Source organism: Gossypium hirsutum, chromosome D07, assembly GCF_007990345.1.
Source record: "Gossypium hirsutum isolate 1008001.06 chromosome D07, Gossypium_hirsutum_v2.1, whole genome shotgun sequence".
NCBI lineage: Eukaryota > Viridiplantae > Streptophyta > Magnoliopsida > Malvales > Malvaceae > Gossypium > Gossypium hirsutum.
This window is the reverse complement of record NC_053443.1, coordinates 55,810,315-55,834,054: the sequence shown is the minus strand read 5'-3', so window position 1 is coordinate 55,834,054 and position 23,740 is coordinate 55,810,315. Positions and strand designations below refer to the sequence as shown.

The following is a 23,740-nucleotide window of genomic DNA, read 5'->3' as shown; positions in this document are numbered from 1 at the left end:
ATTTCTTCCAATATCTATGATAAAAAAATAAGTTTTTTTTAATTTCAGTATTTATCTATTTTCCTCTACTGCCATCACTAGCTAACAATCAATTTATAATAATTACTAACAAAATAAGTTAAAAACAACATAAATAATTATATTTATAACAAATGACAATAAACATCAAAGTAAACAAATTAGTAACAAAATACCTTCACAATAAAAATTACATTTCTAATCCCTTTTATTAAAAAAAAAACATACCTTCACCTTCCTCTTCTCTACTATCGATCGTTTCTTTTTTTGCTTTTTTTTCTTTCTTTTAGCTTTCTTTTCCTAATCTTCTTCTCTACTAAAAACCTTTTTTTTTTCACCTTTCTTTCTTCTCCCTCTCTTCTTCTCTTATGCTATCTTTATTTTTTTTAAACTACTTCTCTTCTTCTCTATAAAGGGGGGACCATGGTTATAAGACCCCCAAATTTACTTCATCGGCGCCGCCTATTAATATGGCTGCACCTCCAAATACCATACTCGTATACATCAGCGGGTTTATACTAAACCCGAACTTTAGGTGTCGCTTATCAATATGGCACCACCTATTAAAATATATATTTTTTCAAATGACAAAAACTGAAACTGGCAATTTTAGGGTGGTGGTGTACCTATTCACCACCCTCCACCACCCCATCTATACCATTTTCGTATATAATCAAACATCTAACTTATTTTTGAATTTAATATATATTTTTTGTAATATTGGTGTAAAAAATTCAAGAAAAGTAGAAATAAATAAGAATAAAAGAATCTCCTCAGTTTACAACTTGATAAAGCAGTGTTTCAGGAAAAAAAAAAAAGACCACAAATGTAACCCTCTTCCCAAGTGGCAACCAGTAAAAAGGAAAAAACCCACCAAGAGAGAAGAAAGAAAACAATCGTAAGTATTTGTCAAAAAAAAAAAAACAATGGTAAGTGATTACTCTCATGACCGATCTCCTGAGGTGGTTCCTTTCTTTGATAACTCCCATTTTCTTTATAAGCTGAGAGATAACCAGTTTTGTGTTCTGCAATGTTTGCTTCATATCTCATGCTGAGATGCTTCGCTTCTGCTTCTGGTGAGTTACCCTCAATTTGGGACACATCTGAAAGACAGTAAAATGGTCAGCGTAAGGATTCAGACACTATTTCCTTAAGAACATGGATGAGTTAATAAAATGCTTACCTTCTGTAATGATGATACGCAGTCTGTCCACATTGAGCTCATAAAACAGACAGGTTCATGGTCTTTAACCCAAATTTCTTTACTTCTCGTAAAAGATGAAGTATCTCTTGAATTAATAGCAGCCCCTTTTTTCCATTTTTGAGAGCATTTAGAGAACGGTGAAGAAAACTACAGTCAGTTTCAAGTGCTTCCAACCTCTCATTAAGTTCTGCAATTTCGTTTTCAAGAGCATCTAAGCTAATTTCTCCCCAATCTTCAGAACCTTCCTGCCCATTGGAAACCGTATCGCAATTTTCTTCTTCATCTTTGCTTATTGAAGTTTCTTGGGAAACACCGGTTCCATTAGCCATTGATGAAGCTTCCTGTACTGGTGTATGATCCTTTTCCTCTCGGCCTCCATCAGAGTTTTGTGGTGATGAAGTCCCATACTGAGCAAGCATGTTAAGTTTCTTCTCCAACTTTTGTAGCCACTGAGAGATGTACGACTTCTCGTCTTCGATTTCCGACCATGCGGTTATGACTACGGGATGATCGTCGACGACGGTACTAGCCTCGGGCAACATTGTTTCCAAGGGATATTTCATATCATCTTGCTTGGAACATGTGCTTGTGTTGTTCTCCATAGAAACATATTCCTTGTCTAAGTTGATGTTCGCCTCGGGTTCGGTCTCTTCCGATGTTTCATCAGGGAAGTTATATTTGTAATATTCAAGCTCTGCTTCCAAATCTTGTACTTCTTTCTCTTTTTCAGTCAGAAGATCGTTAGCTTTCTCCAAGGCGTCAACATCGTATTCGGCTTGCTCTTCCATCATCCTTAGGTACTGCAGGGCTTCCATACGGAGTGCTGCTTTTTCTTCTTGCAACCTTGTGATCATCGCCATTGCCTGATTTGCAGCAATTGCAGAAGCATTCCTTTCTTCATCTAGCTCCTTGGATTATGCATTTATGTAGTTCCTGTAATTGTCAACTTCTTGTTTCAGCGTATCAAGTGGATTTTCGCCTTCGATGACGCTGCTTTCTTCGAAATATTTGAGGCCAGGTGAGTCATTTATTGCTTCAAAGAACAGGTTCTGAAGATTCCGAACCTCTTCGGAGTTGGATTCAGATCGTAGCAATTCAACTGCACGATCTTGTAACTCAGGACTTAAATTGTTCAATGATAAATGAATCCCTTCTCTAGAAGTGCTCTGCCCCGACAATGACTGAACTTCTCCATTAACTCCATTCGTAGGTTCAGTAACAAACTCGGATGCACTTTTTTCTTCACCACAGACTGGTAGCTCCTGCACCGCAATCCGATCCCCATCGGTTGAATTTACGATGGCGGAATCATCTCCAAGTCGGTCAGTTCCGAAAACAGTTTGAGTTGACGAGCTTATCAACTTAGAGATTTCATCACTCTCAGTTTTACTCGGTTCAAAAATAGTCTCCACAAGCAATGACTTATGATCTTCATGAACCTCATTATTGTTTGTTAGCATATGTTTTGTAACAAACTCAGGTTCACTAGGATCTCCATCGGTCGAATTTAGCATGGCAGTATCATCCGCAACTTGATCGGCTTCGAAACGAGCTCCGGTTGTTGTACTTATCAACTTCAAGATTTCATCATTCTTATTGACAGAAACATTTTCATTCTCTGGTTCAAGAGGAACATCCTCAGCATTAACTGAAGTAGAAGTATCAACCAGAGGAATAAGATCAGCTGCTAATAATGAGGCACTGAAACTTGGAACTTCCATTAGACAGGATGTAGGAGGATAATTATCTAGAGAAATAAGCTCTGGTAGTTCATTAAAATTAGCCTTCACTTTATGCTCACTGACCACATTCTCATTCTCTGGAGCCAAGCATCTAAGATCATGAGATTCATTAGGATCATCAGCCTGTTCTTTTTTGTTCTCGTTTATATTACGAATTATGCTACCGCCAGTATCGTTATCAGTAGCCGGGAACGCGGATTCAGATTCAGAACTGATCTTCACCTCAGTGTCTCCTACGTGAGACAAGTGCTCAAATCCAGTTTTCCCAGGAACCGTGCCGTTCATCTTCTTCAAGTCATTTATAGGACTTAAGCGACGAGGCACAGGAATGCTGGGCTTCGAAACCGACGTGGACGATTTCAGGAGAAGTGATCTATTGGAACTTGGTCTTGGAATCCATGGTTTATTACAGCATAGGCACAACCGAGTGAATTTGTAGGCAGATGTAGGATCCTCATCTACTTGAGAACAACAATTTCCATCATAACCCAATTTTCCTGAAACGAGTCTCTTCATATCGGAGTTTGATTCATTTCCCTCGACATGCGACGCGAGACATTCATCGCACATGCCACTGCTATCGACGAGCTTGTCATGGATGTTGCAGGAAAGCAAGAATGAAATCTCTGATCTATGACTTCGGCAAAACAGAGTCCGATAGAATCCATCTTTTGCATTGCCGAAAACATGATCAAGCCGTGAGCATAGAATGCAAGGGATTTGCAATTCACAGTATTGTGCAAAACTTGTGACCATGTAAGAGAAGGCAGCATCAATGAACAATAAAAAGATTAGCATCCATTCACAAGCAGCAAACTTGAGCACTCTTATAAACCCTTTCAAATTCCTTTGTACTCTGGGAAATGGATTTACAGTTGCAGTCATTTTTTCCAGAAATTTGCTCTAGGACTGGATTTCCACAAGGTTCACAAAAAAAAACCTTGCAATGCAAACCTGAGATTTTAAAAAAATGGGGAAAAAAAGTGAATTTTATGGTAACAAATAATTAAAAATTGAAATCAAATTCCTTAAGATCCAACCTATTAATTAATTAATGTAATAAAAAACAACCCCACATGAAATCAAAGAAAACCCAATTACGAGGATCTATTGACACAGACAATAATAAGAACAATCCTCCAAATTCAATTAAGATCCAAAGATGAAGAATAATACCTTATCTGGATTGATATGAACAATGACGATGAGTTAGGACGAGTGTCAGATATATATACCTGTATATACATATATCTGACACAGGTAATCTTGAAATGTTCTTAGATTTAGAAGAACATTACCATATCACTCTGTCCTAATAAAATCCATACGAAAAACCCAACTAATATGATTATGATTTAACAGGGAAGAAGAAGAAGAAGAAAAGGAAACGGAAAGTGCTTTTGTCCGGGAAAAATGATTGACCGTTGAAACCAACTGTTATTGGTTGTTTAGTTGCCAAATAAAGGATTATTTCATGTTGGAATTTTTTTAATTTGAACCAGTTTGGATATGTATTTTTTTAAGCTCGAGTTCAAATATTTTTAGATTCGAATTTTCTCTTGCTCGGATCTTTTTGAAATCAATTTTTTTCGGGCTTGAATTTTTATTTTTATTTTTGTCTGGATTGGCTCAGATCAAAATGGTTTAGACAGATTCAAATAATTTTAATGTTTTATAAATCCTACCTTTTTGAATGTAGGTGAATAACACATTTATTTTTATATAAAAATCTGTATAATATATAACATATAATGTAAATAATATTTAGAAGATAGACGTATTACATGACCATATTTTATATTCTTTAATTTTCATTGTTTTGATGTATGCGAAATTGATATAAATAAAGTAGTTATATTCTAGATACACATAATAATCATTTTCAGTGAACGTAACACTTCCAGCGCTGCAAGTACATCAGCCACCATATTACCTTCACGGTACTCATGCACCACCGTGACCTCCCAGTTTCGCTTAATCAGTTCCATCGTTGACCTCCCGGTCGAACAAGGAGGCTCCAGCTTTGTCTTGCCGGTTAGAAATCGAAAAACAACAAGGCTATCCATTGCTAGTACCATCCGTCTTATCCCTATCTCCCATGCAGCTTGGAGTCCCTCGTATGCACCCCAAAACTCTGCCTCCATCACCGTGCAAGTTCCAGCATTTTTAGCAAACCCCCATACCCATTGACCATTCCAATCATGTATATAACCCCTCCACAGGCAGCCACCCTGTTAGAGTTTGCGTGACTCTATTAAGCACAAAATTAGATTGAGATTATGCTTTGTGGTACGGATCATACCGTACAAATTTAGTTCATATAGAACTATACTTTTACTATTTGACTTCGATTAGAATAAAGTTTTTCAAACCTTAAATAGAGATAATCGAAACTCCTATTGTATCATTTGTTTTTCAACTATTAGTTTGTTAAATTTATTCGAATTCCTTGATTGGTTATCTTCCTTCACAATATGTGTTAATTCTACTCGATTTCGGTTCCTTAGTTTGGCAGTGAACTACTTCTCTAGTAATATTTCACCAGGGCTGGGAACTTGTTCTTCCTTGGAGCAACTTTTGCTTGGCAGAAATGATCTTAGAGGTGGGATAACTGAAGACATCTTTTAGCTTCAAATTTTGAACCTTTTGGAGCTTTAAGAGAAACACTTTGGTGGGAAGCTTAATCCTGGTATTGCGAATCTTTCTAAACTTGTTCGGTTAGATATTTCTTCAAATGATTTTTCTGGAGAGATCCCGGATGTGTTCAGTCAACTTCAGAATTTTCAGTTTCTAGTAGCGCATTCAAATCTATTTAGTGGTAGAAATCTCAGTTCATTGTCCAATTCTCCAACCATTAGTTTGTTAATTTGAGGAACAATACATTTGAGGGTCCTATAGATTGTGCCAGATAATCTTCCTTCATGTCGACAATTGAAAGATATCAATCTTGCTAGGAATAATTGCAATGGCCAAATCCCTGAGAGCTTCAAAGAATTTCATAGCCTCTCTTATCTTTCCCTCTCCAATTCCAGCCTCCGAAATCTGTCTTCTGCTCTTCAAATTCTGAACCAGTGTAGGAATCTAACTACTCTGGTCCTTACCTTGAATTTTCGTGATGAAACATTGTCTGATCTTAAAGGTTCAATTCCCCTATGGTTTAAACGTATTACTGCTTTGCAGTTGTTGGATTTATCATGGAACCATTTGGTTGGAAAAATTCCTCCATGGTTTGGGAGCTATAGGGATCTCTTTTACTTGGACTTACCTAACAACTTGTTTACAGGAGATATCCCAAAAAGATTAACTAAATTGCCGGGCCTCATTCATGGAAATATCTCGTTGGAGGAGCCTTCACCAGGTTTTCTTTTCTTCTTGAAAAGGAATGCAAGTGGTAAAGGATTGTAGTATAATAAAATTTGGCGTTTTCCACCGGTACTTAACCTTAGTCACAACTTTCCTAGTGGACAAATTTTGCCAGAGTTTGGGAATCTGAGAATGGTCCATGTGTTTGATTTGAAATTCAATAATTTCTCAAGACCTATTCCGATAAATTTATCCGAGATGATCGACTTGGGTATTCTGGATTTATCGCATAATAACTTGTCTGGGACCATACCATCTTCACTGCAAAGTCTCAGTTTTCTGTCTTTCTTTAGTGTTGCCTATAATCAGCTTTATGGGAGGATCCCTTACGGTGGTCAATTCCAAACATTTCCGAGTTCAGGATTTGAAGGGAACTGTGGTGATCCCAGGTCTCGTTGTCACCAAGACCGTCATGAATCTCCGAAAAGATCAAGAAGAAACACAAGTATCATCATTGGACTGGTTATTGGAATCGTTTGCGGGACAATTTTTCTGGTTAGCCTCATAATTCTGATTGCGTTGCGTGCAAAAAAGTCGCGACGAGGTGGACCCCAAGAAAGAGGAGCCTAAGGCTGACACAAATGATAAACACCCTGTGATTTATTGAATAAACAGAACAATGTAGGCTACTAAAGTTGGAAATTAAGAATGATGTAATGAATTTTAATTTTGTGTAATGATATACATAAAATCTTTTATTTCGATTCTGGTTAAATTGTATCCATGAATTTTTTTTATTTTTTATTTTTATTCAATTATACATATTTTAAAAAATTAACAAATCTATTTTATTTTCATGTTTGATAAATATAATTGTTCTTGTCTACAACATTTTTTTTTCTTTGGTTACTGTCCCAAAAAAGGATTCAAGAGTTTTGCGATTTGGTGGTTCGATGTGCCGTGTTGGCTATGTAGTACTGGGGCTATGAATCAAATCGGACCGCTAGCTTCCATCTATGATGGTACTTGGGTGACACGCAATTAGTTCATTTTCGAAAATTTAACCGATAATCCGCAATTAGTTCATTTTCGAAAATTTAACCGATAATCCTCTTTTGGTGTGGAACAAGAGCGGGGAGTTTGTTGTTTGTGAAAGAGAATGAGTCGGTTTCGTTGATTCGGACTAGAGGGATTGCTAGTCTCAAATGGAAGAATTCAAACCCTCAGACTATCAAAGGAAATTGCAATGCGTCTTGCGCGAGCAACTCGAGATGGGCGGGTATAGTGGCTATTGCCAGAGATAGTGCAAGAATTATGATTGACGGGTGCAACGCAGTAGTACAAACTGCCTCAGCAAGAGTAGCAGAAGCTATGGCTATTTGTTTGGATGCTACTTCAATACGAAGTGGATATGGGAACGATCTATTATCGAAATGGCTTGCCGAGACCTTGCTCTCTCGTTAATGAATGGCTCTCTAAGTGACTAAATTGAGGATAAAACCTTAGATAAGCTATGTGTTTTACTATTAGAAATAAACATGGGTTTAACCCATAGATTCGTATCTAAACTATACTCTCTCTTTTTTTTGTATTTTTTTTTTCACATGTGATATTTTAACTACTTTTTTTTTCAAAGTTGATACCTTTGTTCATCAAATCCTTAAGTATATTTTTAAAATAGTTAAATATAAAATTGATACTTAAACTTGTTCACTTCTCTCAGATAGGTACTTTTAGTTTTTTTTGTCTCAAATTGACACTTAAACTTTTTTCCGCCTACTATATAGGTACCCAAGTCTAACGTCCTTACCTTTTTACTGATGTGGCAATGCTAGCCACTCGTGTGCTACCACGTGGCATGCCCTTTTTTTCTTTTTATTTTCTTTCTCATTTTCCCTCTTTTTCTTTTCTTCTGTTACTTTTTCCTCCCCTAGTCGCCCTGCTTCTACACCATTCACCACCGTCCGGCCTACTCCAGTGAGCTCTCCAACCAACGACGACCACCGTCCCATCTTCTTTCGTCTGCTTTTGTCTGCTAATACTGTTAATGAGACTAACGTTGTGCTGAAACTGAAGCTTGCTCAGAGATATTAGGATTTGAGTTTTAAGAAGGAAACTGAAGGGTGTTGGTGAAAAAGAAAAACAAGAACGAATCTAAATAAGAAAAAAAAATTCAAAGGTATAAAGTTTTGAGAAATGGGTCAAACAACACCAAAGGTCGTCTCTTTCACCTTTTTTCTTCTTCATTTTTGCTTCTTTGTTCTCTTTTTTTTTCCTAATATACCATCAAAATGGAGATACAAATCAATATTCTATGGGGATTGCAAACAGGTCAAAATCGGAATAAAAAACTGGGGGGAGAAAGTGAAAATTTTCACATTGCATAATGCATACATATTAGCCAAAAGGAAAATGAAAGCTTCTATTTTTTCTCTCCCTATTTCCTTCCACTTCATCTGCATATTGAACAAGTATATATGTTTGCCCCACTTCAAAATGATTCAACCGAATTTCTTTGTTTATCAATTATCCTAAAGCTTCTGTTTTATTTTTATTTTTCTCCTTTTTTATATCCATAAAAAACTACCATATTATATGGCTATCTAAGAAAGTTTCCAAATTGGGAACTGGGTATTTTTCATTGTTTTTGTTGGTTGTGCAACTCAGACTCTTTCTTGCCCCATCATTTCCCTTGTGTCTCACAGTTGAACTGGTATAATTTTTTATCATAGTTGATTTTGTTTTCGTTTTTGGTCAATCTCTTAAGTTACCCATAGTTGCAATATTTCTGCTGTTTTTTGAGCTTTTCTTATATTATTATTGTTTGACATGGTAAAATATGGGAGAAAGCTTGATGCTCTTTGGTTCTAGACAGTGAACTATTGAAAGGAGAGTTTAGCTCTATCTGATTTTACAATTCCAGTTTCCTTTGCGCCATATCCCACACCTCCAGCATCATACACTCCTTGTAACACTCCTATACCTAATCCGGCTATCGAATCAAATATAGGAATGATACATTACATATCAGAGTATTAACCAATCAAAATTTAACAAGCAAAGTTTCATTTAGAACTTATTTGTAACTTATCTAGTCATTAATTAACCAATATCAATGATAGGGAAGAGCCCGATAAGTTTCCTAAATATTTTAGTATTTAAAACAATGTTTTAAAGTGAAATATGAACTTTTGTGAAAAACAAGGTGCATGGTCGTGTGGCTAGTCCGTGTCTACCACATGGTCGTGTAGTCAAGCTGTGTTTCGTGTAGTCAAGCTGTGTAAATCTTTGAGGCCGTGTGGTTTCAAAATTAACCAATTCTAACACTCACACAGCTGTGTGGGTCATACGGTAGTGTGACTAGCCCGTGTAACTCTCTAACCCCATGTGAGCCAAAATTGAAGGAAATTTTGCAATTTTTAAACTTTTACACCTTAGTCCCTACATATCAAATTTCAATAGCAAACCAACCAATTGATAATTTAAACATTTAAAACCACCATAACACTATCTTTCCATCATACTACTCAAACATTTAGATTAAGTTCTGATAATTTATAGAGTTTACATTTTAGTCCTTCCTAATAAAAACATACACTAAATACCTATGTACATACTATTTTAACCCAAAATTTAGAAGTCATACTCTCTTGGCCTCGAGATGTGATAAGACGAGTAGGTCTCAAATCACTTCTAAATTCTCTTTCCCACTTCAACCTACGCGTTAAGCTAAAATTGCTTAGTAAGTGCTTCAATAGTTTAATCGAAAAAACTACATATTATAATGTGAGAGACTAAATGATGGATGATGATATTTTCATCTTTTTCTTCCTTCTTCCACACTCTTCCTCAAAAATATCACATGATCTTAAATTAAAAATTGCTAAATTGCTACCTAATCCTTCATCCTCTCATCTATACACTTTGGCCCAATCATTATCCATAAATATCTTGCCTCACTAATTACCATTTAGACATTTATTATCTTTACAATTCTCATGCATGAATTACATTTTATTTGGTAAAAATTTCTTCCTAATCCTTCCATGTTTTCCATCTACTCCTCTGTTGTTAACTTAACTTTTAATTTTTACACTTTTACCCCACTACTTTTTATTTTCCTATAATTTAGTCACTACCTCAAATCAAAATTTTCTATCCCGAAATTATTTCTAATTTCTACCAACTCTAATTACTTTATATACTTTTACTCTAAAATTCCTATTTAATCTATTTCTGAAAATTTTCTAATTTTCCTAGCCCGACACGCCACTAAACCACACCCTCTATACTTTGAAGATGTTACACTCCTCATGTTTGTATCCTCTTTTTCTTTCTCTCTTTCGCCATTTTGGTGCCTTTTATTCACCTTATCAAAGAAAGAAGGTCAAACAATGGTCGTCGTTGGTTGGAGAACTCACCGGAAGAGGTTGAATGGTGGCTAGCGGTGTAGAAGCAGGGCAGATACGGTCAGAAAGAAGAAAAGAAAAAGAGGGGAAATGAGAAAGAAAATAAAAAGAAAAAAAAGGGCCAGAGAGGACATGCCACGTGGCGATGCACAATTGGCCAGAGGACACGCCACGTGGTGGCGCGTAAGTGGCCAGCGTTGCTACATCAGCAAAAAATAATGGTGTTAGACTCGGGTACTAATATAGTGGACAAAAAAAGTTTGGTTACCAATCTGAGACAAAAAAAATCATAAGTACTAAATTGAGAGAAGTGGACAAGTTCGGGTACCAATTTTATATTTAACCCTTTTAAAAACAGACTTAACTCACAAATTGGTACTTAAACTATGCTTTTTTCCGATTTTGATACCTAAACATTTTTTGGTCAAAAGTGGTACCTAAACTATTATTCTTCCCAAATTGCCACTATTAGCTCAATCGTTAGTTAAGCCATTAAGTTTATTTTAAAAAAAAGATAATTAATTAAAACTTTACATGTGAAAAAACAAGACAAAAAGTATTATTTTCTTTTATATATATATATATATATATATTCTTTTTTCTTTCTTTCTTCAAAACCATACCAATGATCGAAATAGTCAAGCCACCAATTCTTAGTTTGATCAGTTCATCTAATTTGATCAAATAAATTATTTTAAAAAGCATGAAATAAAAATTATTTTAAAACTTGAGAGAATTGGTTTAACTGTGTTTTTTTAAATTAGTTTAATCGTTCTGTATCGATTCACGAATCAGTCAGCTCAACCGCTATCTTCGAACCAATATCCCAATCAGTTCTCGGTTAGTCAATCCAAGTCTGAAAATATTAGTTTTTATTGATGAAATAACTTTTTCGATTCTGTCAAGTAGAGCAAACAAACAGTGAAGTTTGAAAACAAAATCAATCGCCAACTCTCAACTTCATGATGGCAAATTTTTTGTCATGATTTCTCTTACAAAACAAAGTATTTTTGTACGTAAGAGACAAATGAAGTTAGAGATGTGAAGAAAGAGAAGTCGTCACTACGGTGTGGAGGGGGTTTGAGGTGCGATGAAAAACTGTGAAAAGAGAGAAGAGATGTGCAAAATTTTGTGGTCTACTTATTAAGAGTTCTTTGAGCTTTAGTCAAAAGTTAACAAATAGTATCACTTGTCTCACTCAACAGGCTAATGTATCACGTCAGCAAACCTTTAATGGAAAATAAATTATTTTAACGATAATGATTAAATTAAAAAAAATTAAATTAATCGAAATAAGATAAATCATATTTTAGAGTGACATTGAGTATAATTTACCCTTTATTTAATTTAAATTATCTCAAAATTAAGACCCATTTTGAAAATTAATGAATTAAAAACATGGAGCATATATCGAAATAGAAGACGATTGAGCTCCACGAAAGCTTCCTTGCACCAGTGGTCAACGGCCTTTTCTCTCTTTTTGTAATTTTATGGGTAAACTATTCATTTGTTTCACATTGCCATAACTTGATGTTCTTACTTTGTACCAAAAAAGGTTATGATTTTTTTATACTTTCTGTGAATTTTAATTTAGTTCTATATAAAATAAATTATTAAATAAAAAATTAGAAAATTCAGTATAAAAATTCTAAAAATATCAAGATTCTAGAAGTGTTATTCTGAAAAATTAAAATGCATGAGAAATAAAGAAAAAGATGAATTGAGTGGTGAAAAATAAGTCTTAAACTCCATAATTATATTATAGAAATTTCATGAAATCGATTTTAATGTCATTTTTTAATAAAAATATAAAAAAAATTTAAACTCAATTCAAAATTTCAATTCATTTAAATTATTTTTCAAAACCCAAATTATAAATATAAATTATATTCCTATTTTTTTATATGATGAAAAAAGATATAGAAAATAGAGAACCAATAATTTTACTTAATTTTTATATTTTTTCTATGTTTTTTTAAAGAATGAGTATTGGATATTTTAATGTTGCGGGTTAAAATCAAATTGATAGAAAGTATAAAAATTGTGGATTAAAATTTTTACTACACCAATTAAAAAATGTTATTGTAAGCCACTTTAACGATCGAGTAACAAAAATAATAATTTTGAAAATGTTAGTGATCAAATTATAAATTTTTTTAATTAAGTGACTAAAACAAAATTTTATCCATAATTAAGTGATTAATGATGTTGTTTCTCTTTTTATATATAGATTTTTATGTTTTTTTAATAATTTTGATAATTTGTAATGATTTTTATTCTTTTTTTTAAGAATTTTAATACTTTCATATTTTTTTATGATTTTTAAAAATTACATCCAAATTGAATCAATCAGGACAAATGATCTCTAGTTAGTGTAAGTCTTGACAATCATTTGTCAAATTTTATTCTAGCGTCTAGATTTACATTTTTTAAAATAAATTTTATTTTCTTGAATTTTTTTTAGTTTTTTCTAGCATACCAGTGCCACATCATTAACGTTCAATATCAGTCAAATGATTGATTTGGTCAATTTTATAAGTTTAAGGGTGTAATTGGATGCAAAAAGTTCATAGAGACTCGATTGATTATTTTGGAATAATTTAGGGGCTTATGAGACTATTGAGCCATTAGTAAAAAACAGAGAAAAAAAAGCACCCAAAATCTAGAGGGCCCACTGTGGCCGGAAAAACAGAAATCTAGAGGGCCCACTAATTACAATATGCGGCAAACCGATAAGGAAAGTATCGTAGCAGAAGCAACGAAGTTATATATAAAAAGGAAAGGGTGGTGGGCTGTGTAGATGACCTAAATACCCTCTAACTTTGGCTAAACCCTGCTTCTCTGCTATGACATCCCCTCGCCCCAACACCTCTTCTGCCCTTTTACCCTTCTCCTTTCCCAGTTTTCCCCTTTTAACCCAAAATCCCCGCCAACTCCCTGCCTTTCAAATTTCTCTACACTCAACACCCTCCCTCCTCCATTCTCTATTTACATGCAATCCCTAATTCCCCTTTTAAGCTCCATTTTTCTCCCCCCCCCCTTTTTTCCATTTCCTCTTTATTGATTTATTGAAATATTTTTTTCTACCCTTTTTCGTGGTTTCAACTTATTTTTGCAGATCCCTTTAAAGTGTTATCTTCCGGTGAGTTTTTTTTTCCCTCTCTCGTCTGTTTGATTGTCTTGGAGAAACAAGAGAGGATTTTTAAAGCTGAATTTCCAATGTTGCTTTTTCTTTTTAGATACATTGAAAGTATTCGAAACTTGAACTCTGTTTCTTTTTCTTTTTTCTGAATGCAAAGTTGATTGTTTATGAGGGTCCCACGTGTGATTTTTGTTGTGTTTGATAAAAGACCAAACTGAAAGTAATTTGCTTTTTTGTTTGGTTGCCTAGAAATACAAAAAAGAAAAAGAAAACCTACGTTTCAGTTTCTCTTATGTCGTTTTGTTTCTACTTTATTCATGATTTCTTTTTCTTGTAAATTGGCCATTTTGCATTGAAGTATGAAAGTTTTTTTTCCCTTTCTCTTAATTCTTTTATTTCAACTTCTTGATCATTATTGAGATGGATCCTCCCCCCTCCCCCTTCCAAATCCATTATCCTGAGGAACACTGTAGAGTGGTGTTTTGTTCCAATTTTCAGTAAAATGGATGCTTGATCAGTAAATGTTTTTTCTTTATATAGGTTCTACAGCTACTCGCTTCCTATAAATTTATGGCTTTATATCATGTTTAGATCGAAACACTGCTTTTTACTACGGGTTTCTTTTTTCTTTTTTTTTCTTGTTATGTAAAATAATTGTTTATTTACCAACATTGTTACATGAACAGGTTCTGCTTGAAACCAAATCAGTCTCAAATTAGAGCTTCCTGTGGTTTTTTAGATGAGGTTTTGCTTGGATTTGTAGGGTGTGGGCTATCAGTTATTTAACTTTATGGCAAACCATGAGATGGTGATTGAGCAAAAGCAAGATTTGTCACTACGGCAGAACCAATATGTCGGAATGGGGCATGATGCCAACTTTGTTCTTGGTCGTAATCATGATTTATTACGTTCAGAGCAGATCCCTGATGTTGATTTGGTCATCCGGCCTGCTCATGATCATGGTCATAAACTATCTACTTCTCAGACATGCACAAATGATGTAGCTCTGTTACGTGATAATCTTCATGATTATGAAGAGAATGGATTAGATATGGATCAAATTAACTACCCTGGTGCGGAGGAAGACCGTGCTGGTGTTGAGAAACATGATGATCAATTCCCTGCTGTTGTTCAAGATCATGAATTGGGTTTTGATGGTACTGAATTGACTCTTGTGAAGAACCAGGATATTTCAGACAACTTAAATTCGGATTTGCAGCTAAATCAGGAAATGAGTATTGAACCTGTATCATATCTGTTTCGTCAACAAGAACAGATGATAGTTGGTTCTTCCATGCTTCAGCACCGCTTGTTATTTTTGGTGGAAAACCATGAATTGACTGTTGGAAAAGAGTTCACTGATGTCCACAGCTGTAGGAGGGCCCTGAGAGATGCAGCTATTGCTCTTCGCTTTGAGATGCAAACAATAAAGTCGGACAAGACTCGTTTTACAGTTAAATGCGCGAGTGAGGGGTGCCCTTGGAGAATACATGCTGCAAAGCTCCCTGGTGTTCCTACTTTTACCATTAGGACCATCCATGATCAACATACTTGTGGAGGGATTACACATCTTGGTCATCAACAAGCCTCGGTTCAGTGGGTTGCAGATGCAGTAGCAGAAAGCATCAAGGAAAATCCTCATTATAAACCCAAGGAGATATTGGAAGAGATTCACCGTGTTCACGGAATCACGTTGTCATACAAGCAAGCTTGGAGGGGCAAGGAACGCATCATGGCCAGTGTGCGTGGCTCTTTTGAGGAAGATTTTCGCCTCCTCCCGCAATATTGTCATATGATCAGAAGAACAAATCCAGGAAGTATTGCTCGGGTTTATGGGTATCCTGTTGATAACTGTTTTCAACGCCTTTTCATCTCATATCAGGCATCCATCTATGGTTTTCTGAACGCGTGCCGACCTCTTATTGGACTTGATACAACTCTTTTGAAAAGCAAGTACCTGGGGAGCATGCTTTTTGCCTGTGGTTTTGATGGAGATGGTGCTGTATTCCCTCTTGCATTGGCGGTGGTTGACGAGGAAAATGATGACAATTGGATGTGGTTCCTAGCTGAGTTGCACGATCTGCTTGAGATCAATGCAGAGAACATGCCCAGGCTTACCATCTTGTCTGATAGACAAAAGGGTGTTGTAGATGCTGTGGAAGCAAACTTCCCAACAGCTTTTCATGGGTTCTGCATGCATCATCTCGTTGACTGTTTCCAGAAGGAGTTCAATAGTTCTGTGCTTACCAACCTTTTCTGGGAGGCTGCTTATGCGCTCACCAGAACTGAATTCGAAAAAAAACTCATTGACATTCAAGCAATCTTACCAGAAGCTACTACTTGGATTCAAAATATTCCTCCTCATTTATGGGCCACATCACATTTCGAAGGGACAAGGATGGGACACCTGGCGGCCAACATTGTGGAATGTTTAAGTGCTTGGATAGCAGAGGCCTATAGCCTTCCAATAATCCAAATGATGGAGTGCATCCGTCGGCAACTGATGACTTGTTTCAATGAGCGTCGTGAGACAAGCATGCAGTGGACAGGCAATCTTGTTCCTCCTGCAGAAAGGATTGTATTGGAAGCCTATGATCGTGCATGCACTTACCAAGTGTTCAAAGCAAACGAATCTGAATTCGAGGTACGATGCCCCAATGATGGATCATTCATAGTAGATATCCGAACCCGAAGCTGTTATTGTCGTGGGTGGGAGCTGAGTGGACTTCCTTGTGCTCATGCCATTGCAGTCCTCCTTTCTTGTAGACAAAATGTGCATAGGTTTACAGAAAGTTGTTTCACAGTGACAAGTTACCGAAAGGCATACTCGCAGACAATACACCCTGTTCCTGATAAAGCCCTTTGGAAAGAGATGTCTGAACAATCCCCAAATGAAGGGTCTAAAGACGTTGAGGTCACTATAAAACCACCTAGATTGCTTCAGCCACCAGCAAGGCCTAAAAAGAGACGAGCTCGTGCCGAGAATGCTGGTCGGGCAAAACGGATGGTGCATTGCAGTCGCTGTAATCAAACCGGACATTTCAGAACTACATGTACAGCACCTATATAGAAACTCATTTTTCAAAGTTTTCCCCTGAACTGTGCAGATAGAGAAGTAATTTTTTAGTTTGAAAATTTTTTTAGAGCTGCTTTTGTCAGCTCTACTTTAGTAAGCACAGATATATATATATAGGTTTTCCATTGATAACTGAATACCTTTGTTCTATATTCGAATTAACTTTGGCAAGCTTACTTAAATATATATATATCAAGAAGTTGCAAGTTCAATTTTTTTTTCCACAGTTTGCTTGCATTTGATGATAACTTTTGGCAACATATTCAAGCGAAAAGGCATTCATTTTTTATAAATAATAGCAATAATGCGAATAAACTATCGTGTCCTATTTATTTCATGTAATGTCTTTACGCAAGGGTTTATTATTATATAAGCAATAATTTAACCATGCATGAATGCATGCATGCAATCGCAATGTGGATCCATCCACCTTTGTTTTTTTGGCATTGAAACTTAGTAATATACATTTCCTCCATTTCCCAAAAATAATATAAAAGGCTTCGATGGATCGAATTAAGTTAAATTAAGAACCATAATATAAATAGCAAAAAGAAGTTTTGAATATGGGAGATGTATGCATTTAGGGGAAGCAAGAAATCATCAGATTATTACATGTGTCGGTGCTCGATCTTCATCTCAATGAGCATCCATGAAACCATCTCAATGAACAGATATAAAGGATTAAAATGTGCAGGTTCAACCAAGATTAATGGCAATTTTGCTTCTGGCATTGGGGTTCTCATCATCATCATCATCATCATCATCAAGCCTCGAAGAAAATTCTAGTTTTTGGAATTATAAAACATGCATAAAGGTAAGTCACAAATCATTTTACAAACCCTTTTACGTGATTTATGCATCTATATATAAATTAATATATATATCTACTTGTGTTGTTCAGATAATCACAGCGAACCCACATTCACACAAATCATGGTTGCCTCTTTTATAGGCATCATCATTGCAGCAGCATTGCGGTTTCATCTATGGAAACTAAGGGATGAAAAGATCATCCCACGCCTACGATCCAGAGACAAAGGCGGTGGCCGCATTGATAAGGTCGAACGCTTCCCTCACTACGTAGGTAAATATATATATTTTTAAATTTATATGATCCTCCATGGATTCTCCTTCACGTATTTCGTGTCCGACCCTTGATTTTGTTTCTCCTATCCTATGTATTTCAGCTAGGCAGATGGGATTTATAGATAGAAGAGAATGCCCTTTGCTCTGCAAGTTATCCGCCGAATATATCAGGAAATTAGAAGGTTGTGAAGATGATATATATACATTCTTCTCCAATGAGCCTGATGTGGATTCTCTCTTTGTTAAGCTTGTGGAAGAGTTTGAGAGATGCATCCTTAGTTATTTTGCATTTCATTGGTGCCATGCAGATCTTATGATCACCCAGGTAATAATATATGTATATGTATGTTAGATTCATTTCTTTTTTCATTCTTTCTTTATATTTTCTGTATTCTGATAGAAACATGTAGAAAATGAACTCTTTTCTTTTCTTTTCTTTTTTTTTTATGGTTTCAGGTTTTAAGTTCTGATGCTGAACCCAAGAGAAAGCTCAAGCAGATTTTCATGGCAGCAACTAGGTTGGGCATTGATTATTACATTACCTATTCATTGTTGTCATATCATTATAACAATATGAAATATTGAAATGAGATGGACCATTTTGTATATGCATCCAACTATTACAAGAAACTGGAATTAAGATCTTAAACCGGCCAAGATATAGTCTATTACCATCCTTGTATATGCTGAAGCACCTAAGTTCGAACATGGGGACATTCCTCTAGATATATGAAAACAAACTGAGCATATTCATATCGTATACATACCGACATTTGATGCTAATTCCTACAGGAGAATAAATCATGCTTTTCTAATATAGGGAGCAGAGATTTGAGAGGGTGACAAAAAATCTAAAGGTGGCTAGAGTTTTCACTACATTGGTGGAAGAAATGAAAGCAATGGGGCTTACATCAACAGATGATTCTCAATGTACAGAGGTGATGGCTCCAGTGGCTCACAGTGATAGAAGTCCAGTGCTGCTCCTCATGGGAGGTGGGATGGGAGCTGGGAAGAGCACTGTGCTTAAGGACATTCTCAAAGAGTAAGCCCTTTTTTTACCCCAAAAAAAAAAAACAACTCAGGACCAAGATGAACTTAAATGTAATTGTTCGACTTATGTTTTAGGAAGAATCAAAATGCAATAAAACCTGGAGCTTAACCACTGTTTGGTTACAGATATCTTTATTTCTTCCTACAGCATTTAAACACTGTATATTAAAAACAAGAGCAATATTTAAAAGCACTAATATCAAGCGTTTTGCATAACATATGAACAGACCATTCTGGGCAGGAGCAGCAGGGAATGCAGTTGTGATTGAGGCAGATGCATTCAAAGAATCAGATGTTATCTACAGAGCCCTCAGCAAACGAGGTCATTCAGACATGGTCCATACAGCCGAATTAGTAAGTATTGATTTCTCTGTCTCATCCCACATCTCCACCATGTCCTTCACTTTAGCACACCAAAATTCTATCAATCATATCATACCATTCACCTTGTCTCACTCAGCTGCATGATAGTAAGGCGAATGGAAGGACATTTTGTGTTCAATGGGATAGCTTAATGACTGAAACTGGTTTCACTATACAATAACAACATAACTTAGTAGGTTATATTGAATGGCATCTGTGCATGTTTCTTATCGGCACTTAAGATGGAGGTTTAATTAATCGAAACAGGTGCACCAATCATCTACAGATGCAGCATCGTCCCTTCTAGTGACAGCACTGAACGAAGGGCGGGATGTGATCATGGATGGAACACTGTCCTGGATACCATTTGTTTTACAGACAATAACTATGGCCAGATGTGTCCATCGCCGCCGGTATCGTATGGGTGCTGGTTACAAGAAAAACCCCGATGGAACCATAACTGAGAACTACTGGGAACAAATCGAAGAAGATGATCAAGTTCCAGAAGGAGGCAAAAGGAGGAAGCCGTACAGAATAGAGCTGGTTGGGGTTGTTTGTGAAGCTTATTTAGCAGTTATTAGAGGCATAAGGTAAGGCACACACTGAAACAAAACTATGCCTAATAAGAATATTTTATTTCCCTTTTACCCTGAGATACTGATTCTATGAAGGAATCTAATACATTCAGGAGAGCTATAATGTGTAGACGAGCCGTAAGAGTGAATTCACAATTGAAATCCCACAAGAGATTTGCAAATGCATTTCCAACATATTGCCAACTGGTTGACAACGCTAGGCTATATAGCACCAATGCCTTGGAAGGTCCACCTAAGGTGAAATTTCACTATCACTCCCACCTTCATTTGTTAGCATGATTACTTGATGAAGTATTGACTTAAACAATGTATGTGAAGTTGATAGGATGGAAAGAGAAAGACAGGACATTACTAGTGGATCCGGACGAGATCGGGTGTTTAAAGAGGATAGGCAGGCTGAACGAAAACGCGGATTCCATATACGAACTTTACAGGTATCCTAACCCCGCTTGTCAAACCGGTTCGATATGGAAAGACATTGTACTATCACCTTCAAGAGTAAATATCCAACAGGAACTGAAGTATACCATCCAGAAAGTTGAAAGAATGGAAAATGTAGTTTCCCACATATGAATGTTCACAAAACAGAAATCGCAGGCTGAACATGTCTAAATTCTCATACCATGTTGGATGATGATGATGATGATGATGAAGCTTTATATGTAAATTTATTGTTACTAGCTAAAGCCAAGTTTAGACTATGAAACCGAAAACCACAATATTTCCCTTTAATTGTTTCAAATAATCTGCTAGTATCAGTAGAGTGTATTGGCTTAATGGGAACTCCAAACAGGGATTTTTAAGAAAAGAAAAAGCAAAGAGCAGTTGCAGCTGCAACTTTGAGATAAAGTTTCCGAAGTTCACACAATTCAGTAATGCAGATGGAGTATTTTGTATGATTTAAATTATGGTATCAATGCAGTTGGATCATCATTCCACTTTTTAATTCAGCTCTTAATCTCAAAATATGTAATTTTTATATATTTTTTTTAATTGGACGGATTATTGAACTGATCAAATTATCGATTTTTTATTTGATTGATTCATACAATTCGATCTAATAAATTATTTTCATCATATTTGCTTTCAAATTAATCGATTCAACCCTTTCTAGACCAGTACCCTAATGGATCCGATTGTAAATGAGTGAAAACATAGCATCTACTAAGTAAGTTCAATGGACCAAGTCAATTGGTGTACAATCCGGGTCGGTAGAATAAAATGCCCGTTTCCATTTCGGTTACCGTATAAATTCTCGCCCCGCAATATCTTAACCCTAGAAAACGCACTCTCTTGCTCACTCTCCCGCGGCTTCGAGCTCTTGGTGCTGTTTACTTCATCTCCTAGCCATGGTCTCGCCATCGTTGCTAACTTCACTCATCTCTCTTTTCTTTCAATGTTGCTTCGTTTTCTAGATCCTTCTCTTCAAGTTCCTCGGGGTCCAATTATTTTCTTAACAATGGTGCTTTTTCTAAGGTTTTTTTTTTCTGGTTCATTTTCGTTTAGGCGGACGTGGATGCCGATGTCGCTGCACCAGGTGTACCGAAGAAGAGAACGTTCAAGAAGTTCAGTTTCAGAGGTGTCGATCTCGATGCTCTCTTGGATATGTCCACTGATGAACTCGTCAAGCTCTTTCCCGCCCGTGCACGCCGAAGGTTAGCTCTCGCTATTTTCCCTACTCGATCTTCTTTTTTACTTTTTAATTCTTCAAGATTGTTTTTATGCCTTTTTTTAATTTCGAAAATTAGATAGTTTCGTTTCTACTTTTTTAGGTTTCAGAGAGGTTTAAAGAGGAAGCCAATGGCTCTGATAAAAAAATTACGCAAGGCTGTAAGTATTCTATTTCGTTTCTTTTTCGCCATGTGAGGACCTAATTAATACTTTAATTTTTTGTTTTCTTGTTTTTTAATGCATAGGGTTTTGGATTACTCTCCTAATCATTTTCTGTAATATATTGTTGTAGTTGGTTGTGTATGGTACTTTAATGTGATTAACTAGATATAAATAAATGGTATTGATGATCATCTCCTAGATTCGATAGCCAGTAGTATACTTCACTTTGTTTATATTGCTCCTCTTCATTTGACGACGTTTACCATATATTTTTTACAATACAGTTGTTTTTTTTTCTCTATGTTGGTTCTCTTGATTTGTGTACATAATAAAGTTATCTGTTTCACAAGCAACATTGTGGGAATCTTATGATTTCATGGCTGTAATAGCTTGATCATTTCATGATTATCTTCCTTTCTCCTTTGCCATTCTTTAGCTATTGTGTAGTTTCATCTAGGGAATCTCTCTGTTACGTGAGATTTGTGGCTGTTGCAAATATTGCCAGTGAAGTAGATAGCGTGATTATTCTTATGATATTTAACTGATTTGTTGATTTATAATAAATTTCCCCTGAACCATTTTATTCCATGTTAATGATGACTATAAAGTAACTATAGATAGCACCATAAACTGAGAATGTTTTGCTGGTGTTTTGAAATAGAAACGTGAGGCTCCACCTGGTGAGAAACCCGAGCCAGTTAGGACACACCTCCGCAACATGATTATAGTTCCTGAAATGATTGGTAGTATTATCGGTGTTTACAATGGAAAGACCTTCAATCAAGTGGAAATCAAGCCAGAAATGATTAGCCACTATTTGGCTGAATTCTCAATCTCCTACAAGCCGGTAAAGCATGGAAGACCGGGTATTGGTGCCACCCATTCATCCAGGTTTATTCCACTCAAATGAAAAAGATTATGCATGTGTCTTTATTCTTGGTCTTGTTGGAATGTTTTGTTATTGAATTTTGATCAATGTGTCTAGTGTTGATGCTTCTCTTTTGAGTATTCAATTTAGAAAAGGACTCTGTCAAGCTTTGCATTTCTTTCCTATTTCCCCCTATTCTGAACTATTACTAAAAAAATTAAGGTTTTTGTTATTGAATTTTGATCAATGGGTCTGGCCTGGCTTTGATGAAACAATTAGGCTCAAGTTTTTTGGCCCAGTTCTCAGCTGACCGATCTTGTTTATTCCCATTCTACACATAACTGACATGTTAAGTAAAAAACCCACCTTATATTCTGTTATATTATTATTGGATAAGCAAACCCAACCTATATTCAATCATAATCAGATTCATTACATTTTCCCAAATTTTAAGGTAAAAACTTATCCCTTGTGTAGGGTTTCACTTGAAAGAACAGAAGCCCCCAGTTTTTATATCTTTAATTATGTAGTGTAACTATGAATACTAACCTTTCTATCCATGTTACGATTTTATTTTTATTATAATAAAAATTGGAATTTTCAGGTAGCCCTAACAATCACAAACTCATTGCTGTTTGAACAAATGTTAAATTGCTGAGTCAAATCTTTTGTATTTCTTACCCACATAAGACAAGGAAAGCCAGCCTACTTGCCCTGTCCTGAAACCAATCCTCGTAATGCATTCCTTGTGTCATATGATGGGTTTTATGGTTTCACAGATGTGACTCGTATCTTCTGATTGGACATCATCTAGTCTACAACTAACAAATTGTTGGCTCGTCTCAATTCATTTTACTTTTTCAACTCTTCTTTCTTATCATCTAAGGTTGTACTTGTTGCATTAATAGTTGTTTGAAGCACCAACTTTTTAACCAAAATTCAACCTCCAAATTTTGATCTCATTATCATCATTACTTTGACTAGCGTATTGTCTGGTTTAGCTCACGGTTTTGTCCATAAAAAGTCTCTCTAGGACTACAGCACCGAAGT

The 23,740-nt window shown here is 35.8% G+C and overlaps 4 protein-coding genes and 1 pseudogene across 6 annotated transcripts; 4 read left to right on the top strand and 1 right to left on the bottom strand.

Annotated features, from left to right (window-relative positions):
• Positions 1-751: 751 nt before the first annotated feature.
• On the bottom strand, positions 752-4,349 carry LOC107936723 (probable myosin-binding protein 4). The gene is made up of 3 exons (XM_016869477.2): positions 4,141-4,349; positions 1,202-3,918; positions 752-1,121 (listed from the first exon to the last, which is right to left on the bottom strand). The coding sequence occupies exon 2, from the start codon at positions 3,847-3,849 to the stop codon at positions 2,137-2,139; it is 1,713 nt and encodes a 570-aa protein (XP_016724966.2). The 5' UTR covers positions 3,850-3,918; positions 4,141-4,349; the 3' UTR covers positions 752-1,121; positions 1,202-2,136.
• Positions 4,350-5,165: 816 nt separating this feature from the next.
• On the top strand, positions 5,166-7,031 carry LOC107936727 (phytosulfokine receptor 1-like; annotated as a pseudogene).
• Positions 7,032-13,488: 6,457 nt separating this feature from the next.
• LOC107936718 (uncharacterized) lies at positions 13,489-17,116 on the top strand. 2 transcript variants are annotated; one of them, XM_016869472.2, is made up of 2 exons: positions 13,489-13,818; positions 14,505-17,116. In XM_016869472.2, the coding sequence occupies exon 2, from the start codon at positions 14,609-14,611 to the stop codon at positions 16,886-16,888; it is 2,280 nt and encodes a 759-aa protein (XP_016724961.2). In that variant the 5' UTR covers positions 13,489-13,818; positions 14,505-14,608; the 3' UTR covers positions 16,889-17,116. The 2 variants fall into 2 exon arrangements, with proteins under 2 accessions (XP_016724961.2, XP_016724962.2); XM_016869473.2 differs by lacking the exon at positions 13,489-13,818 and adding an exon at positions 13,829-14,358.
• A 369-nt stretch (positions 17,117-17,485) lies between these two features.
• On the top strand, positions 17,486-20,939 carry LOC107936737 (calmodulin calcium-dependent NAD kinase). 2 transcript variants are annotated; one of them, XM_041097968.1, is made up of 9 exons: positions 17,486-17,708; positions 17,847-17,978; positions 18,082-18,305; positions 18,437-18,498; positions 18,801-19,022; positions 19,258-19,384; positions 19,661-19,983; positions 20,082-20,226; positions 20,308-20,939. In XM_041097968.1, exons 1-9 carry the CDS (start codon positions 17,699-17,701, stop codon positions 20,560-20,562), a joined length of 1,500 nt encoding a protein of 499 aa, XP_040953902.1. In that variant the 5' UTR covers positions 17,486-17,698; the 3' UTR covers positions 20,563-20,939. The 2 variants fall into 2 exon arrangements, with proteins under 2 accessions (XP_040953902.1, XP_016724986.1); XM_016869497.2 differs by having other exon boundaries at positions 17,543-17,708; positions 17,796-17,978.
• A 245-nt stretch (positions 20,940-21,184) lies between these two features.
• LOC107936740 (40S ribosomal protein S15-4) lies at positions 21,185-22,927 on the top strand. The gene is made up of 4 exons (XM_016869500.2): positions 21,185-21,341; positions 21,496-21,644; positions 21,762-21,819; positions 22,484-22,927. The coding sequence occupies exons 1-4, from the start codon at positions 21,339-21,341 to the stop codon at positions 22,730-22,732; spliced, it is 459 nt and encodes a 152-aa protein (XP_016724989.1). The 5' UTR covers positions 21,185-21,338; the 3' UTR covers positions 22,733-22,927.
• Positions 22,928-23,740: the final 813 nt, after the last annotated feature.

What these genes read in the sequence shown, in the direction of transcription:
- LOC107936723 (XM_016869477.2), bottom strand. Translation starts at nt 3,849, where the DNA reads ATGACTGCAACTGTAAATCCATTTCCCAGAGTACAAAGGAATTTGAAA.
- LOC107936718 (XM_016869472.2), top strand. Translation starts at nt 14,609, where the DNA reads ATGGCAAACCATGAGATGGTGATTGAGCAAAAGCAAGATTTGTCACTA.
- LOC107936737 (XM_016869497.2), top strand. An exon ending in ACGCTTCCCTCACTACGTAG is followed by an intron (nt 17,979 to 18,081) that starts GTAAATATATAT and finishes TATGTATTTCAG; the next exon opens with CTAGGCAGATGGGATTTATA. An exon ending in GCAGTTATTAGAGGCATAAG is followed by an intron (nt 19,984 to 20,081) that starts GTAAGGCACACA and finishes TAATACATTCAG; the next exon opens with GAGAGCTATAATGTGTAGAC.
- LOC107936740 (XM_016869500.2), top strand. An exon ending in CCCGCCCGTGCACGCCGAAG is followed by an intron (nt 21,645 to 21,761) that starts GTTAGCTCTCGC and finishes CTACTTTTTTAG; the next exon opens with GTTTCAGAGAGGTTTAAAGA. An exon ending in TAAAAAAATTACGCAAGGCT is followed by an intron (nt 21,820 to 22,483) that starts GTAAGTATTCTA and finishes GTTTTGAAATAG; the next exon opens with AAACGTGAGGCTCCACCTGG.